The following is a 19,897-nucleotide window of genomic DNA, read 5'->3' on the forward strand; positions in this document are numbered from 1 at the left end:
TGGGACGACCTTGGCGCACATGTCTGATATTTTTACAGCGGCACCAATGCAAGAGAGAGCTTTTTATGCTGAGGCGTTACGGTTTGCGGCCTCTCGATACGGTGGGTGGTATGATGCATGATGGAGGCACGTGGTTTGTTGTTAATATGTAGCATAGAACATTGTTGGAATGGAATTGCTTTCTAGGGCTCGGCCCGTTCTCGGCACGGTGCCAGGAGAATAGATTTCAGGGAGCATCTATAAATGACGTAACATTTTTTTTTCCAAATTACAACACCCCCTTCCGCTTGTGGCCTATTTTCCCATACACTGGTGCATAATTGATCCAACAAAAGCCGATTTTCATACAAAATGGCCAACTCTGAGATGCTGTTACTTCAGTTTGTTTTGATGGATTGCGCTCTAAACTACAAATACAGGTATGTTCCGTTTTTATCACTATCCGTTTCGTCCATGCAGAACGGTTTTGGAGGAGAAGAACGCAGCGAGGGCGGTAATGCTGCAGCAAGGGACTCGACAGAACGTGGAACGTTATAAACAGAAGCGGAAACAGCAGACCCGTTTATTTCGGGAGAAAAAGCTCCACCTGGAAGAAGCGGAGTGCAAATGAATGGAACTGCTGTGCCGTTCCCAAGAAACACGGAAGTTCTATCAGAAGCTCAACGCATCCCGCAACGGCTTCGTGCCGCGAGCCGAAATATGCAGGGATAAGGACGAAGGCCTCTTGGCGGACGGACGTGAGGTGATCGATGTTGGGCGACCGCCCTGTGGTGCGCGAATTCACCCCTGACCAGCGAGCAGTTGCTCTAAAAGAGAAAAGCATTTTTAACACAGTGTATTATTCAGTCGAAAAATAAACAAGTTAAGTAAACTCGAGTCTCCGCGTGCAAGTTTATTTTCTCTCGGAATTCCCGTTTCCGCTGCGTGTTTGGCCTTACTCTGTCCCTGGTCCGCCGACAGGTTATGGGCCCGGAGTAAGAAGCGCGAAAAATTCGGTTCGATTGAGGTACGGAAGTCGCGATTTTTTTTGCGTCGCGAGTGTTTTCGTTGTTTGGACGTGAGCAAGCAGCAGGAGGAGAAGATGGCGGAGCAGCGTTTCTCAATGCCAAAGCTGACAAACCATAACTATCAAGTATGGAAATTTAAAATGGAAATGCTTCTCGTGAGGGAGGAGCTTTGGCATGTTATTTCCGAGGCGAAACCGGAGCCGGAGACGCCGGAATGGACGAAGGCGGATACCAAGGCACGAGCTACCATCGGTCTGTGCTTGGACGACGGTCAAACGAGCTTGGTGCGGCGATGCACTTCGGCGAAAGAAGCGTGGAAATCCCTCAAAGACTACCACGACAAGGGATCGGAGGTGTATTTGCTGAAAAAGCTGACTCATCTGGAACTGACGGAAGGGGGCGATATGGAGCAGCACCTGCAGGAGTTCACCGACTTGCTGCAGCGCATCGCTGACATCGGCGACGAGATTCCCAAGAAATGGCAGGTTGCAATGCTGTTGTGTTCACTCCCGGAGTCCTACGACGCGTTAGTGACGGCCCTCGAGCAACGGACGGGCGACGACCTGACTCTTGAGTTCGTTAAATCGAAGTTGCTGGCAGAAGCGGAAAAGCGACGAGAGCGGTCGGGAGGAGCTGTTGCTGCTGGCGGCAAAGCGTTGAAGACGGAATACCATCCCAATCGAGGTCGTGGAGGAGGAAATGTTGCTAGTGGTGGTGTCAATAAAGAAACACGGGTATGCTACCACTGCAAACGACCGGGCCACTTGAAACGGAATTGTCGGCAGTTGCAGAAGGAATCCCACGATGAACCTGGAAGGAAGAAAGAAAGTAGCGCATCGAAGAAAGAAGAAGATCCTAAGGTGAAGAAAGTACAGAGCGTCCTGGAAGGTCCGGTTGCTTGGATCGTCGGGCATGGAGAACCATGTAGTTGGTTTGTGGACAGCGGTGCCTCCCGGCATATGACCGGGAATAAGAACTTTTTCAAGGATCTGAAGCCTACGACGGGATTGAGTGTGACGCTGGCCGACGGTGAAAAGGCGGAAGTGGCTGGTATCGGAGGAGGTACGCTCGTTACGATCAACGGGCATGGTGATCCCACTGACATTACCATGGCGGATGTATTGTACGTACCCAAACTGACGAGTGGCCTTATCTCGGTGAGTACCCTTACTAGTAAAAGCTTTCGGGTGATGTTCAACGAGCATGGCGGTGAGATTCGTAACACTGGTGGTGACGTAGTGGCTATGGCCAGCCGCTATGGGAGCCTGTACAAGTTGTGCACACCGGAACAGGCATTGATTAGTGTGCAGCCGTCTCATTCGTTGGAGTGCCAACACACTTGGCACCGTAGACTTGGCCATCGGGATCCGGACGTTGTTAACGATTTTTGAGAATGGTGAGGCACCTGGATCGAAAATAGTGGACTGTGGAATCAGGACGATTTGCCGTTGCTGCCTGGAAGGGAAAATGGCACGGACCCCTTTCCCGAAAACGGCGGATCGTGGATCGAAGGACGTACTAGACGTAGTGCACACGGACATCAGTGGACCTATGGTGAGCACTCCCAGCGGGAATAAATACTTCCTTACTCTAATTGATGATTTCACCCGGATGGCGTTCGTATTTCTCCTCCAGCGAAAATCCGATGCAGCCGTCAAGATACGAGAGTTCGTGGCCTACTGCAAGACACAATTTGGAAAGACGCCACGCATACTGCAATCGGATGGCGGTGGCGAATATGTCAGCCACGACCTGCAGAACTTCTTGCGGAAGGAAGGTATCGTGAGCCAGCTGACAGCACCTTATTCTCCCCAACAGAACGGGGTGGCGGAGAGAAGGAACCGTTATTTGAAGGAAATGGCTATATGCATGCTTCAAGATGCTGAATTAGAGGAGAGATTTTGGGGCGAAGCCGTCCTTACAGCCACGTACATACAGAACCGTGTACCGACGCGGGCGCTGGGAATGTCGCCGTTCGAGAAGTGGTACCAGCAAAAGCCATCATATGAACACTTTCGGATTTTCGGATGTGAAGCATGGGTTCAGATTCCAGCTGAGCGGCGGAAGAAAATGGAAGTCAAGGCACGGAAGCTTGTGTTCGTCGGGTATTCGAATCAGCACAAGGCTTACCGTTTTCTCGATAAATCGAACGATCGTATAGTTATCAGCAGGGACGTGAAGTTCTTGGAAGACGTGACATGGGTCAAAGAGCCGCCGACGAAAGTTGTTGAACCAACTACGAAGCAGGATGAGTTTGTTGTGGAGCTAGATCCAGTGCAAAGTGCGGAAGAAACAACCGAAATGGAAGGCGCAGAAAATGCATCTAACTACGACAGTGCAGAAGAAGAAGCGTATCACGAGCAGGAGGAGTCTAGTTCTGGAGCTAGCGGATTGCCTCGTCGGGCGACCAGAGGAGTCGTTCCAGCGAGACTAAACGATTACATCCTTGGGTTGGCAGCTACGGACTGTGGTGAACCAGCGACATTCGAAGAAGCTACGACATGCTCAGAGAAGGATAATTGGTTGGAGGCGATCAACGAGGAGCACAAGTCTCTCATCTCGAACAACACATGGGAGCTTGTAGATCCGCCGGATGGCTGCAACATAATCGGCTGTAGGTGGATATTTAAGAAGAAGCTGGATGCTGCCGGTAACGTTGATCGGTTCAAGGCTCGACTCGTTGCCCAAGGATTCGGGCAACGGTACGGATGGGACTATGAGGAAGTTTCGGCGCCCGTTGCCATGCAGTCGACTTTTCGTGTATTACTGACCATAGCTGGACACCAGAAGCTGCAGGTTGAACACCTGGATATCAAAACCGCGTATTTGTATGGGACGTTGGAGGAAGTGATTCACATGAGGCAACCCCAAGGTTTTGTGGTTCCGGGCAAGGAACACCAGGTCTGCAGACTCCGCAAGAGTATGTACGGCCTAAAACAGGCCGCAAGGGTGTGGCACAGGACCATGACTACGATTTTGAAGGATTTGGGTTTCGAAGCGTGCCAATCTGATACTTGTCTGTTCCGGAAGCGCCTGGAGGACGGCCAGTGGATATTTCTACTTGTATATGTAGATGACATCTTGGTTGTCTGCAAATACGGTGAGAGGATCAAGGAAGTGGTAGAAGCTCTTCGGCGCAAACTGACGGTGACGACACTCGGCGATATCAACTGGTTCTTGGGAATACGGATCGTGAAAAACAGTGACGGGTTCTACAATCTGTCGCAGGATCATTTCGTCAAGAAGATTGTAACACGTTTCGGGCTGGAAGGAGCTAAGAGCTCAAAGTATCCCATGGACACCAATTATTTCAAGCTAAGAGTCAACAGTGAGAAGCTCAAGGATAACGGCGAGTACCACAGGCTCATCGGCTGTCTGCTATATCTGGCCACACATAGTCGTCCAGACATCGCAGCTTGTGTAGGCATCCTGAGCCGCTGTGTGAGCTGTCCTACCACCGTAGATTGGACGGAAGCCAAGAGAGTCGTCCGTTACTTGATTTCTACAATCGACTACGGACTACGGCTGGGAACGAAAGAAGATCGAGAACTATTGCTGACGGGATTCTGCGACGCTGATTGGGCGGGCGATACCGCTGATAGAAAGTCGTGTAGCGGGTTCCTGTACAGCTTAGGAGGAGCGACGATATCATAGACGAGTCGAAAGCAGGTATGTGTTGCCATGTCAACGATGGAGGCAGAGTACATAGCTCTGTCGGAGGCTGTACAACAGGCAATGTGGCTACGATCTTTGTTGAAGGAAATGGACCAGACACAACTCAAAGCTACAGTAACCCCACGTCTCCACTAGACAGAAATGTCTTGCCATTTTGCTGCCAGAAAGAGAAAACGTAACAGAAATGATCAACACCGCTGCTTTCCATGCAAACAGCGAGAGAACATTTCTGTCATGACACATCTGTCCAGCAAAATGGCAAGACATTTCTGTCTAGTGGAGACGTCGGGTAATATACGAGGACAACAGAAGCTGTTTGGACTTCGTCTCTCTCGACTACCAAAAGCAGAGGTCGAAGCACATCGATACTCGATTGCATTACACAAAGGACCTGTGTGCATCGGGCAAGATCGACCTGAAATACTGTGCTACTGAAAATATGACGGCGGACATCCTAACCAAACCTTTGGGATCGCTGAAGGTTAAGAAGTTCTCGTTGGAGTTGGGACTAGTACCGCTACCACGTTGAGGAGGAGTACATCAGGGATGAATCCACGAGGAGGAGTGTTGGGCGACCGCCCTGTGGTGCGCGAATTCACCCCTGACCAGCGAGCAGTTGCTCTAAAAGAGAAAAGCATTTTTAACACAGTGTATTATTCAGTCGAAAAATAAACAAGTTAAGTAAACTCGAGTCTCCGCGTGCAAGTTTATTTTCTCTCGGAATTCCCGTTTCCGCTGCGTGTTTGGCCTTACTCTGTCCCTGGTCCGCCGACAATCGAGAGGTAGAAGCAGCACTTCGACGAGCACCTGAATGTCGTGGAGAACGTAAGCACGGGAGACGAAGGCAACTGAGGAAAATGACGACGCCAGTGCAGCGAAGGATGGAAATGAACCAACTCCCACGGTGAGGGAAGTTAAGGATGCCATTCACCAGCTCAAAACCAACAAAGCAGCTGGTAAGGATGGTATCGCAGCTGAACTCATCAAGATGGGCCCAGAAAAGTTGGCCACCTGTCTGCACCGGCTGATAGTCAGGATCTGGGAAACCGAACAGCTACCGGAGGAGTGGAAGGAAGGGGTAATCTGCACCATTCACAAGAGAGGCGATCATTTGGAATGTGAGAACTTCAGAGCGATCACTTTGAATGCGATCATTTTGAATGCTGCCTACAAAGTGCTATCCCAGATCATCTTCCGTCGTCTGTCACCTAAAACGAATGAGTTCGTGGGAAGTTATCAAGCCGGCTTCATCGACGGCCGGTCGACAACGGACCAGATCTTTACCGTACGGCAAATCCTCCAGAAATACCGTGAATACCAGGTCCCAACGCACCACCTGTTCATCGACTTCAAAGCGGCATATGATAGTATCGACCGCGTAGAGCTATGGAGAATCATGGACGAAAACGGCTTTCCTGGGAAGCTGACTAGACTGATTAAAGCAACGATGGACGGTGTGCAAAACTGCGTAAGGGTTTCGGGTGAACTATCCAGTTCATTTGTATCTCGCCGGGGACTGCGACAAGGTGACGGACTCTCATGTCTACTCTTCAACATCGCGCTGGAAGGTGTGATGCGACGAGCCGGGCTCAACAGCCGGGGAACGATTTTCACAAAATCCGGTCAATTTGTGTGCTTCGCGGACGACATGGACATTATCGCTAGAACATTTGGAACGGTGGCAGAACTGTACACCCGCCTGAAACGCGAAGCAGCAAAGGTCGGACTGGTGGTGAATGCCTCAAAAACAAAGTACATGTTGGTAGGCGGAACCGAAAACGACCGGATCCGTCTGGGTAGTAATGTTACGATAGACGGGGATACTTTCGAGGTGGTGGAGGAATTCGTCTACCTCGGATCCTTACTGACGGCTGACAACAACGTGAGCCGAGAAATTCGGAGGCGCATCATCAGCGGAAGTCGCCCACGCACCAAATGCACCATGTACAAAACGCTAATAAGACCGGTGATCCTCTACGGGCACGAGACATGGACCATGCTCGAGGAGGACCTACAAGCACTCGGAGTTTTCGAGCGACGCGTGCTAAGAACGATCTTCGGCGGTGTGCAGGAGAACGGTGTGTGGCGGAGAAGGATGAACCACGAGCTCGCTGCACTTTACGGCGAACCCAGCATCCAGAAGGTGGCCAAAGCCGGAAGGATACGTTGGGCAGGGCATGTTGCAAGAATGCCGGACAACAACCCTGCAAAGCTGGTGTTTGCAACGGATCCGGTTGGCACAAGAAGGCGTGGAGCGCAGAGAGCACGATGGGCGGACCAGGTGGAGCGTGACTTGCATCGGGCGCGACCGAGGATGGAGAGCGGCAGTCACGAACCGTGTATTATGGAGAAATATTGTTGATTCAGTTTTATCTTAAATTTGATGTAATACTAAATAAATGAAAAATGAAAATGATACAATACCTCAACGAGTTATTGGATTAGTGTTGAGGATGGTTTGAGGTATTATTCAATTATGGAAAAATCCCTATTTGTATGGAAAAATCGCCGATTATTATTCAGGTATTGCGTACCTGATGTCATTATTCACGCGTTATGCACAGAATACACACCAGTTATTATTTTAGGTATTTTACCTCTTATGCAGGGCTACTTAATACCTCTTTCAGGTTGTAGGTATTCGGTTTTCCATACCTGAGTTAGTTATTCTTCAGCTATTTTCTCCTGCTCGGGTTGCCACAAAAGTTCAGCCTATTGGACGCAGTGGCTTAATTTCCCCAACAGGAGAGGAAAAAAAACCTAACTTGAAAAAGTTTGAGAACCCCTGCTTACTCTGTTTGGGTACCTTAGAGAAACTAGTATTGTTTAGTTGTTCAAGTGTAAAACAAATAGCTAATCATTATAGAATAATTATAGATAGGATGTGCATATCAACAATATTGAATCTATTTAAAGTTACCTCAGATGATCGAGTTATTTTTTTCATTTCATTAGCTTAACACCTTCATTGGTGTTCCTTCCGGAGATTGCTTCAGGATGTCCTGGTAATTCCTCCAAGAACTTTCTTGTGGATATCCTTCTTCTTCTTCTTCTGCTCTAAGGCTTTACATTCCAACTGGAACTTGGCCTCCCTTTTTTCAAATTAGAGTGCTTTGAGAACTTCAACACTTATTAATTGAAGGGCTTTCTTAGACTGAATTGGTATATTGTGTGACAAGCCCTACACTATGGAAGCCGAGAGGATTTTCTCGACCGAAACGGGAATCGAACCCATCTCCAGATTGGCGGAAACAATGCCTTACTGGCTAACTGGATTTTCACAGAATCTTTATCCGGGATTTCATCTTTCGATCTTTGATTTCTTCAATAAGTTCTGCTAGGGATTCCATCTACTATGCCTTCGGTGGATTCCTCCAGATTCCTTAATAAATTTCTTCTGCGAATTTCTCCAGGAAATATTTCAGAATATCCTTCAGGAGTTTATGCTGTTAGGAATTAGCTAGTCTAGGATCCAGGAATTTGATCTAAGGGTTTTTTAGGAACCCCTGAAAGATTTCCAAAAGAAATCCCTAAAGCAGCGTTTCTCAAACTATGGGTCGCGACCCACTGGTGGGTCGCGAGCTGATTATTGGTGGGTCGCGTAGTCTTTATTAACGTATGTCGAATGTTATTGCTAGCCATTTTCAATTTTCAAATATTCCCTTGGAGAATCTTTTTTTAGAAGAGTTATTTCTAGAATTTCGGTCTCACGTTATTTCTATTAAAAATTTTATATTATAAGTCTTGCCTGGAGTATATTGAATATTGAAACTACTGTCTGCATTCTACAATTGATTCTAAAACTATGAAAACTCATCGGAAGTTTTAAGAAGATGATAAAATTTTAGATTTTACATGGTTTATGGAAAAAATGAGTTTGCTTGCAGTTAGCATTTTCGTTTGGGCTTAGGTGCCCCACACAATACATACGTTTGCGTGTGCGTGACACAAGTTTGACACATTTCCCATACAAAAAAAAAATAGAAATACAAAAAATTAAAAAAATTACCGACAAGAAACCTTACTTTTACCAAACTTCAGTAAAGCTAAACTTCTGTGAAATTCAAATGACTGTCGATAATCTGAACTTAAACGGAACAATTGCAAAGTGATTTCAATAAAAGTGAAAGCAAAATAAGTGTGAAAGAAATCTTCAAGACTACTCATCTGAAAATCCAGCAGTACTATAATTCAAAAACTACTTGATGTTCATCCACTCGCTGTGAATACGTATATTATTTTCAACCGGTTTTTAATTTTAAAGTAGCTTTTAATTTTCTGCACTGCCTATGATCGCATAACTGTTCCATATGAATAGGAAACCCAGCAAATATGGGACTGATATGCGATCATAGGCAGTGCAGTGCATTTGATATCTGGTTAAATATATTAGAAACTTGGACTCTCATCTCAAATTTCGAGGACTAAGAGCTAACTAATGCTGCAAACTTGGGCGCCTTTTTTTTCTATCTGTATTAACGAGATATTTAGCCCTAGGCTGGTTCATCTCGAGTCCCACGCTGTACTTCCCTTTTGTGAGTATGTCGGGAGTGGAATTCGATCCCAGGTCCTCGGCGTGATAGTCACGTGCTCTAACCATCACACCAAGTCCCCTCCTCCACTTGGGCACCTTGACCTTTCTTAGACTTTTCTAAAAAAAACTAAAAGAGCATAAATAAACAAAAAAAAACTAAGTTTGAGGGCTACGTAACGTAAGTTTATCACAACCTAGTAAAGTGATAAAATGTATTTATATAAAAAGGCAGTCCAAATTTGCAAGAAAAGACTTATTTTATAAATTTTCGTGCTGGTGGGTCGCCAAATTCTTTGAAAATCAAAAGTGGGTCGCAAGCTGAAAAAGTTTGAGAACCCCTGCCCTAAAGGATTTCCATCAATTCTGAAGATTTCCCAAAAGGAACTCTTGGAGGATTTTTTGAAAGAATTTCTACTGTATTTCTACAAGGAACTTTGAAAAGATTCCCACAAAGAACTTCTGATAGTTTTAACCACTTAACCTATTTTACAGCTCTTTTGTCCACTAGGGCACTATGTGAGCGATTCCAACCAATTGGCGGCTGCACTTACACTTTGTACAGCGCCTAAATGTATTCTATTATATTCTCATTCTACTTACTATATCGAACTGGTTTGCCTCTGTGTTGCTTTCACTTTTCTACCCTGTCCTTGGTAGAAAGATGAGCATGATGATGAAATGATGTGTGGCTGTTGTTCCTTTTCCAGTCCGATTGGGGGTCGTCCATTATGGGTTGCCGTTTGCCGATATCCAATTATCCGGGTCCGTTTGAGCTATGAGAGCTCAGAAGAGGGTCAAGTGCCAGCCGCTCTCGGGGGGAAGAGCAACTGACGAAGTGCCGGGGCTGGGATCGAACCTATGATCATCCGCTTATGAAGCGAACGTGTAGCCACTGCGCTACGGGCCCCGGCGTCTGATAGTTTTCCACAAAAAAAAATTTATGAAGATTTTCAGAAATAACTCCCCGTGAATACCAGGTCCCAACGCATCACCTGTTCATCGACTTCAAGGCGGCATACGACAGTATCGACCGCGCAGAGTTATGGAGAATCATGGACGAAAACGGCTTTCCTGGGAAGCTGACTAGACTGATTAAAGCAACAATGGACGGTGTGCAAAACTGTGTAAAGGTTTCGAGTGAACTATCCAGTTCATTCGAATCTCGCCGGGGACTGCGACAAGGTGACGGACTGTCATGCCTACTCTTCAACATCGCTCTGGAAGGTGTGATGCGACGAGCTGGGCTCAACAGCCGGGGAAAGATTTTCACAAAATCCGGACAATTTGTGTGCTTTGCGGACGACATGGACATTATTACCAGAACATTTGGAACGGTGGCAGAGCTGTACACCCTCAAAGTACATGTACACAAAGTACATGCTGGTAGGCGGAACCGAACACGACCGGATCCGTCTGAGCAGTAGTGTTACGATAGACAGGGATACTTTCGAGGTGGTGGAGTAATTCGTCTACCTCGGATCCTTACTGACGGGCTGACAACAACGTGAGCCGTGAAATTCGGAGGCGCATCATCAGCGGAAGTCGGGCCTACTACTTGCTCCAGAAGAAACTGCGGTCGAAAAAGATTCACCCGCGCACCAAATGCACCATACTGCCGTAATTCTGCAAAGTGACGTAAGCGACATTGATAGTTTTGGCCCATTTTTTGGATATTATGCATAAAACTCTTGCTCATCCTCTAAGTTTCTTTCCATAGATGATAGATTACGACTAGATCTTGCATTCTAATACATCAGGCTTGCCACAGTGTTATTTTTACAACAGATATAATAAACAATGCACCAAAAAATATCGATATTTTGAATGGCGCTTACGTCACTTTGCAGAATTACGGCAGCATATACAAAACGCTAATAAGACCGGTGGTCCTCTACGGGCACGAGACATGGACCATGCTCGAGGAGGACCTGCATGCATTCGGAGTTTTCGAGCGACGCGTGCTAAGGACGATCTTCGGCGGCGTGCAGGAGAACGGTGTGTGGCCGAGAAGGATGAACCACGAGCTCGCTGCACTCTGCGTCGAACCCAGAAGAAGGCGTGGAGCGCAGAGAGCACGATGGGCGGACCAGGTGGAGCGTGACCTGGCGAGCAACCGAGGATGGAGCCACAGCCACAAACCGAGTAGTGTGGCGTATTATAGTTGATAATGTCTTATCTTGAATGTGATGTTGAGCAAATAAATGTATGTAGGTATGAGTATTAAAACTGACCTCTTTATTTCAAAAAGAAGCTGAAACGTTGGATTGCATCCAGTATAGATATGAATTTCTTATAAGAGAATGTGTCTTGCTGCATCACTAAGTTTTCAAACGAATCATTGACTTTTTGCTTTTCAATGATTGTTTGCCTCGCATTTTTGAAGTGATAAAAAACTGTCAATTCTGCAGCAACGCAGCAGAAAAAGTATCATCGCAATCACTGCGAGTGAGCATATAGGATGATACTTTTTCATACGAATATTCGCTTTGGTGGGAGAGAATTATCACTTTGAAATTTTGAGGCTCATATCCAACATGGCTGCCGATGCTGATGATGCCGTAAAAAGCCTTATAATATGCTAGCACATGTTGCAGGCACAGCAAAGCAGGAAGACGACCGTTGATCAGTGCGCTGAGCTGTTGATGGAGACGCATGGTCGTTCTAAACGATAATTAATGTGCGTTACCACTGGTTACTGTTCTTCAAAAGCTTTCACATCTTCGAAGAGTTCGAAGCAATTGTATGTTGCATTGGTCTCTCATTCGTCAACAGTCAACACCCACTTTCCCCTACCCCAAAGCCCCAAACCTTACCCTTCAGAGAGCCCCAAACCGGCTCCAATTTCGAATGCGAAGGGGGATGCGATGTAGGAATGTCAAAACTCAACTAGAAAACCTGTTTACCCACGAATGTCTTGTTTTATGCTTGTTTCGGCCACATCATTGCACTAAATTTTTGTTTGTATGACATATAGGTGTAGATAGGTTTCGGTACCAAGCATGAACGTTCTACGATCAATTGCTTATCAATAGACAGCGACCCGAAAAAAAGCAGTCGCGAACTCTGCTGAGGAGGTTTTCGCTGCTACAGTGCCGTCGTTGTACCGCTCGGAGTGATGTTCGATTAATTTAGTGTAGTTATATAACAGCGCGGGCATCAGCAGAAGGTATCAGCAGTGTTCAGATTTGTCCCCATACGCACAGAGTTCATTTCCGATTTGTGTTATACATTTGAGTGAATATTGAACATGGAGTCCCTGGCCGTGGCACTGCAGCCGTACAAGGACACCGTCGGACTGTCGGCGGCCGTCATAACGGTGTTGCAGTTCTTCAGCGGAGTGTTCGTGGTGAACGATATCCGGCGGAAGGGTAGCTCGGAAGGATTTTCCGCTGGACCGTTCCTCGGTGGTGCGGTGTTCAGCTTGCTCAACGTCCAGTTCGGGCAGATGCTGCAGGACGATGCCATGATCAAGGTCAATCTGATTGGATTGGGTCTGAATGTGGTGTACGTGTGTGCGTTCTATTGGTACACACTGGGACCGGCCAAGAACAAAGTGTGGGGACAAATCGGTCTGGCCGGAGCGATTGCCGCCGGGCTGTTGGCGTACGTGCAGTACGAAGACCCCAAGGTGGTCGAGTTTCGCTTCGGAATGATACTGACCGTTATACTGCTGATACTGGTTGGGATGCCGCTGCTGGGGTTGGTGAGTAGCAATCTATGTATATTTTAATACTACATATTTTAAATTGAATCATTTAGAGTAAATGAAATAGAGCGGACAATAATTTGAGCAAGAAGTGTTTCAATACATTACCATTTGTCTCGGTCACTCCGAACTCCATATAGATCAATGAGATTCCTGAGCAAAACTGTGTATGAGGGGGGAGGAGGAGGAGAGTTTGAGATTTCCTAAAATGACTGATACTGTCTTTCTGAGTAACTTTTTTCGTAGGAAACGCAACAACTGCATGGTAGTTTTAGTTCCCGTAGATAAATCGTTCATACATGTTTTTATATTTCATACTTTCAGGGAGAAATTTTGAAGAACAAAAGCACCGAAGGACTACCATTCCCGATCATACTATCTGGTAGCTTCGTTTCGCTCGCCTGGTTATTGTACGGAGTCATCTTGAGAAGTAACTTCCTCGTGGTAAGTTAATATAATTAATATAAAATAGGAAACGATCAACTCACTAAATATTCCCTTTCCTTCAACAGGCACAAAATGTGATCGCTCTGGCGTTGGGTTTGGTTCAGCTGTCGCTGTTTGTAATCTTCCCGAGTAAACCGTCATCGTCCACCAAAAAGGCGACCAAATCCGACAAGAAGACAAACTAAGACTAACACAAACCTGTGGCAAACGTTATCCAGATTTTTTTTTTATCTATTCCTAATACTACTTATGCAACTACATAATTGACAATAATGGTTTGTTGGGTGGGATGAGCTTTTAGATCTTGACGAAAGTGTTTGCGTGATAAAATTCCAATCATATATTAGCTTGTTTTCGAAATTGTGTAGTATAGTGTTCTTCATATTTGACTCGTCAATGAAATTGATTCCATATTTTATACAGTTATGATAAGAAATTCGAAATTTTACAATAGTTAGATGTTGGAAACGATTTTAGGATGTTGTGCAATGTTGTTAAGGTAAAAGATTTATCCGAAATAAACTAATACCTGTTTCCGTGAGTCAGACAATAAAATAAAAACCATTTTACACAGAAAATATTCACGATATTCCATATTGAAATTACAGATAAAATATATTTTTAGTCAAGTAATGAAATAGTATAAGATACACTTACTATGAAGAATTAAATTCTGACCGTGCTGCTATACAATAGTTTTCACTATAGAACGATGCTCAAGTAAAAATTAAAAAAATAATGTTCTCAAAACTACTTTACCATAAATAAACAATTCTTAACAGTGATGCTCTACAAGATTTACTACTGAAAGAAATCTCCCACACAACCAAATCTGGACCTCATTTGTAGATGTAACCCAAGTAACCACAAGCATTATAACATTGCACGAATTAGACTGAATATCAACCTTTGCAATGCGAAATGCAGTAATTCAACACTTGTCATGCAATAATGCTTTAGATTGGCATTATCAATGTGATGATGCATTGCATTTTTCTTTACATTCGGGTTTATTAAAAGGTGATATAAGATAATTCAATAATTCTACACTGCAAAAACTGAATAAATGCAATGTACAAACTAGCAAAGTTTGCTCTAACAATACAATTATAAAAGCTTGACTCTAATGGTAAACAAATGAAATCAAGAAGATTGAAGAACTTTACGATCAACTCTAGCGGTCTTCAACATTTCTGGTTCGACTCCCGACCAACTTAATCCCCGTTTGAGCCACCGATCGACGACAGCAAAACCTATTTAGAGATGAACTTTTCTCTTTTCTGTAGGCTGCTATCACATGCCAATAACGATGGAAATCATAATTAGCATATGAGCAGTGTGCGAAGGGTGTTTTAATCGAGGTTTTAATTTTCTTATGTTGATTAAATATCGTCTAAAATGCATTATGTATTTTTCAGTAATTTATCGGAATGTGATAGTTTACTGTATTCTATTACATATGACATAGTCGTTTTACCCTCTACTACAATGATTGAGACAGAAAAACAGTTTCCTTTTAGTTAATGAAATATCTGTTGTTATCACTGCAGCAGAAACGGTCCAAGGCGCCAGCGCAATGGAACTCATCTAGCGGTCTTCTACACTTCTGGTTCGACTCCCGACCCGGCGACAAAAAAATAATAGTTAAAACATTCATGTGTGGGGGCATCAGTACCGTCGATAACGAAACAATGCTAAAAATAGATTTTTGTTTTGGTTTTTCGTGTTGCACGTATCAAGCATGTCAAATGCAAATGTACAGCCCATGCATTTATATTACTTTAGCAATGGCTGTCAGCGTGCTGCAATATGTGGCACAAATTTGATTTTAGTGGGGCCCTTTTCGACTTTAATATTGCTTTAATGAGGTGTTTAAAGTAATGCAGCATTATTTTCATAATTTTAATTATCAATATATGGCAAAATTGATGCACTTATATACGGCTTCGTGGTTACTTGGGAAAGCTCGAATAAATGTATTATTTCGTAAGGACCCCCATTTGAAAAAAAAAACTCCGGTGAAGACAGGCGCATAGATATTTAGTACCGCAAAATGAAGTAACTTTGATAATGCGGGTAACTATGATAGTACGGTATGCGTGGTATATTTCGTCTTAACTATGATTCCTTCAGTCAGTTAAGAAAAGGGAAACGAGGAAGAATAATATACATATGAAAGCCCATTTCAGAGGTATTTTAAAATAATGAATTCATAACAACCAAGCTTAGGTATTGCTGTGTGCATTCAAAATGCAAATATCAAATGCGGGAGCACCAAATGCGGTAAGATTTTCTAACAGGTAACTCGATGTCAGTGGGAGCATTTGAATCCTAGGTTGGCGGTGGTTTTGACTATGGTTGCTAAGTTGCCTTTGGGCAAGCAATAGAAATTGTCAATTGTTTCATCATTCGTCATCGCCTTTGAACAATCTGCTCTACAGCAATGTATTTGAAGGCAATCTCGCTGTATGTGGCCAGTTCTTCAACAACGATAGCATTTTCTGTTGAATTTCTTCTGCTTTTTGTCACTCAAGGCGCCGCCAACGAATGCAGCAGACTTTTCTTCAATCGAGTAGTCCTCTTTGAACCCGTTTGATGCAACCGTTGCTTGAAGGTTTCCATGGTCAGCTCATTTTAGTCGATATTTTCCAAAGCAGTAATCAGTGGAAAAGTGTAGAATTAGCATAAGTTAAAATACACACTAATACAAAATAAAAATAAATAAGAAATTGGTCGTAACTGTCTGGAAGCGTAAGGAACAGCTGGGAAACCAGGTGCACCGAGGAGGGATTTATTTTCAAAAAGTGCTCCGTGATTTAAAAGGTCTGAAAACCTCTGCTATAACTTATAACTGTTCAACAGTACTTATTAGTTTAATTCCAAGTTTAAGATATTATTAAGAGATCTTTCTAGATTAATAAAAAACACCATCAATTAGGTTTCGCCTCCGTGACATGCAAAGGCTAGTATTTAACTAAGCTTTGCCATGCTCTCAAGTCTCTCATAAGACTCTTATTTGCTAACACTCTTATCGTGGTTCACTCAGATCAGGGTAGATAATACAATATGTAAAGAAATTGTATTAAATCAATGGATGGAGGTGTTTCGTGCTGCTTTTGTACTGCCGGTAGACGCATTAATGTCACATGTGCAAAAACAGGCAATCGATAAAATCGCGTCCAAAGTTCGTTAAGTAATTTGTCTCAACTATGAAGTAAGTGCCGAATCGCGTTCTAACATCAACGAATTTTGAATTTGAACACTAACTTTTGTTCTCGAGCGATTTCAATGTTCTATAACACAGGTTCCCAACTGGTGGTCCGCGGCCCCCTAGGGGACCGTGAAGCCAGTCTAGGGGGGTCGCGGTGTTACCGAAAAATGGTAAATTTTTATTCTATTTTGTGCAAATCATACCAATTTTTAATTTTGTAACATTGTTTTTTTTTTCTCTACATTGGTTCAGTAACACCAGTAGCAAACCAAATTCCCGAAGTGGGCGGAAATCGGGTTGAAGGGGGGTGAAAATACTGCAAAAGCGGCGATTTTTTCAGTAGTTTCAAGAAACATGTCCAGTTGTTTATTCATTCATGAAGATTAGATCTACATAATTATACAGAATTTAAAAGTTGGTACATGTATGAAAACAATTTTTGTAAGCGTTTTTTGAGACCAAAACATTTTGGAACTCGGAAATCTAAAAAATCTATTGAGAAGTCTTTAATCGATTTGATTTCGGAGTATTTTTAGTGAATACTAGCTGACCCGGCAAACCTTGTACTGCCCTGTATTGCCCGTTTTAATTGTGGATCTTTTACTACGATATTTTAGATTGGTTTAGTTCTGATGCTTCTGAATATCTTCTGTTCTCATAAAACTTATGATAAGTTCACAGTTTTTTTTTAATGTTTTTGTCACCCTGAGGACAAATTGAACAATTCAAAAATCTTGTTGATCATTTCATTCGTTTATTAGTTATATGGCTACACTGCCCATAACCGCATAACAGTAACATTCGACAGAAGTAGGCATTGGAGAAAATGGGACCCAAAGTTGCAAATTTTAATAGTATGGGAATGAACCGAAACTGTAAACATTTTTTATTAATTCGTAATCAATTGTTTAGCAGTAAGATCTTCTACAGCACTTCTTGTATGCTGGACCTATTGTCAAAAAAAATCGAACTTAAGTATGATTGATGACACGCATTAAAACCAGTCTATTTTCCCAGTGTGACTGTTATGCGGTCACATCGGTTAATGATGGTCAATGAGACAAAACAATACCAAGTCGTTATTTCACAAATCCTAGAACAAACTTCCAAATTTTTTTTCAGGTAGTTGAAAGTATTTGTAATTTGATGATGATCCCCGATATTAAGTGAATAACAGCAAAATATGCAAATGTTACAATTATGCGGTTATAGGCAGTACAAAGGATATGTAAATCAATGTGTGTATACATTGAAATGCCGGCTACAGAAGCACGTTATCTTCCATTTGAGATATTTTACTAATAATAAATTCAAACTTCTATCAGAACATACTTCTTGACTGATTGAGATATTTTTTTTCCTTGACTATTATTATCTACTTTTGTTTTTTTTATGCGAAGATCCACTCTTTTGTAACAGTGGAATACAAAAGAACAGCCTATTTTTAAAAGAAGGAAAAATCTCAGATGAACTACATATGTAGTTATGTTGTTAACCAACTCTTTATCTGTGTAGCTTAATGGGACAAATCTGCAATAGAGTTAACATTTCAGCTGCCATCAACTACAATTCATTGAACTTTGGAAGAAAAACTTATGATTAAAGAAGGAAAAATTTCTGTTGTCATTTTCAGCAGTTAAACCGCAAGCATTGTAACAGTGTGACTTGAAAGAACAGCCTATTACTAAAAGAAAGAAAAATCTCAGATGGAGTGAACAGTACACTGTAGTATTAGTTGCAGGAAGTACAACCTGTGTGTCAATAAGGGCATGATGTTCTTCCGCCTGACAACCTTTTGGATCAATGGCCATTCTGTCTAATGTTCATTCGGGATATTGTGCAATCGGTTGTATGACGTTCGGCCTAATCGTCGTCAGCCGAACGCCATTTCCAAATTATGCCTTTTCTTCTTCCAATGATGGACTGAAACCATCATATGAATCTTCCTCGTCCCAAAAAAAATCCCTGCATGCAAATTTTCATACCAATCGGTCCCAGGATCGGCCCAGTAATTTCCGCATCCATAAGGATCAGTTATGGTCTAGTTTGTTGCTCATTGAAATTTGTCAGCTACAGAAAAACGAATGAATAAGTGAAAAAATGATTAACCAAAATAAATTTTATTTAGATCCCTCAGCTGAAAATTTTCGAATTTCTCGTTGATTTCACCCATTTAAAATGAAAATTTAAAACTCTTGTAAACCTCTACAATTTGATTAAATGATTATTTTTTTTTCTTTGCTTTTTAAATTGCCTACGATATCTTACCAGATATCCTGCATGAGTATTGCGAGGGATATCTCCTTCAAGAATTCAACAGGATTTGTTTCTGTGATTCTTGGCAGGACGAATCCTTCAAGGAACTTCTCTCACTTCCATGACTGCTCTTCGGTCTGGCACCGTCCGCCCGCTGGTCGCCCGCTTCTTCTATTTACCATTAATGCCCCAGATCCATTCCCATTAATCGCTGTGACAAAGCAGCATAGCTAGCATTTTTTTAAGAGTTTTGTCAAGATGTACCCTTCAAGTAGTTGGTGGAAGAACTCTTATTGAAGAATCTGGAGTTCGTAGAGGCATACCTGTGAAAACCTGGTAATCCTCCAGCATATTGCGTTAATATTTTTATCAAACGATTTCGAATAATTTTGCACGGTATCGCAGAACGTAAGCATGATTCGCCACCAGGGGGGGGGGGGGGGGGGGAGAATGAGGGCGATCGGGGAACAATCAAGGAAAGTCGTAGTTCTGACGAAAACCACGTTTGAATCGCTTCGAGACGGAGTACCCGCCGAGAAGAATTATCTGGAATATTAAAACCCGAACTGTCCGCGAGTGATTACCTGACGCGAGACATGGTGTGAACCGAATATACTCTGCGGCGGATGCGGGACCGCATATATACCCTTTGGATTCCACTGGGACCGCGAACCTCTACAGCATCTACCAGGGTGGCTTCCTTATTGATTCACCGAGTGGTCTGTAATCGCGTGTGGACCTCCGGCCTGTCCCTTAACGGATTGGACCTCTGGACACGGCTGTCTCGCCTGGCCAATATCAGCAGAATCAGCCTTTCCAGCAATTGCGACGCCTGTCCACTACTATCCAGCTGCCGCTGGTGATCCGAGACCTAGTGCCTCCTCGTAGATACACGAACAATCGTTGCTAGACCAAGGCCTCTAGCCCGTCGAACGATCAATGTCACCAGCTGAAACCACTCCATTCCATCGAACTCGGCACACATTGTTGTCATTTAAAATTTGACAATTATTGGGCTCATTGCAGCACCGCACTCTGGATTGTTTTTTTTTTGCGCCCGT

At 43.6% G+C, this 19,897-nt stretch overlaps 1 protein-coding gene across 1 annotated transcript; it reads left to right on the top strand.

Annotated features, from left to right (window-relative positions):
* Positions 1-12,122: 12,122 nt before the first annotated feature.
* Positions 12,123-14,154, top strand: LOC134283998 (sugar transporter SWEET1-like). Its single transcript, XM_062849094.1, has 3 exons — positions 12,123-12,919; positions 13,247-13,366; positions 13,435-14,154. The coding sequence occupies exons 1-3, from the start codon at positions 12,464-12,466 to the stop codon at positions 13,552-13,554; spliced, it is 696 nt and encodes a 231-aa protein (XP_062705078.1). The 5' UTR covers positions 12,123-12,463; the 3' UTR covers positions 13,555-14,154.
* Positions 14,155-19,897: the final 5,743 nt, after the last annotated feature.

Source organism: Aedes albopictus, chromosome 2 (assembly GCF_035046485.1).
Source record: "Aedes albopictus strain Foshan chromosome 2, AalbF5, whole genome shotgun sequence".
Taxonomy (NCBI): Eukaryota; Metazoa; Arthropoda; class Insecta; order Diptera; family Culicidae; genus Aedes; species Aedes albopictus.

Excerpts from the sequence above, each read along its gene's own strand:
- LOC134283998 (XM_062849094.1), top strand. The coding sequence starts at position 12,464 with ATGGAGTCCCTGGCCGTGGCACTGCAGCCGTACAAGGACACCGTCGGA. Across the intron at positions 12,920-13,246 it reads GGATGCCGCTGCTGGGGTTG|GGAGAAATTTTGAAGAACAA; the intron begins GTGAGTAGCAAT and ends TCATACTTTCAG. Across the intron at positions 13,367-13,434 it reads TGAGAAGTAACTTCCTCGTG|GCACAAAATGTGATCGCTCT; the intron begins GTAAGTTAATAT and ends TTCCTTCAACAG.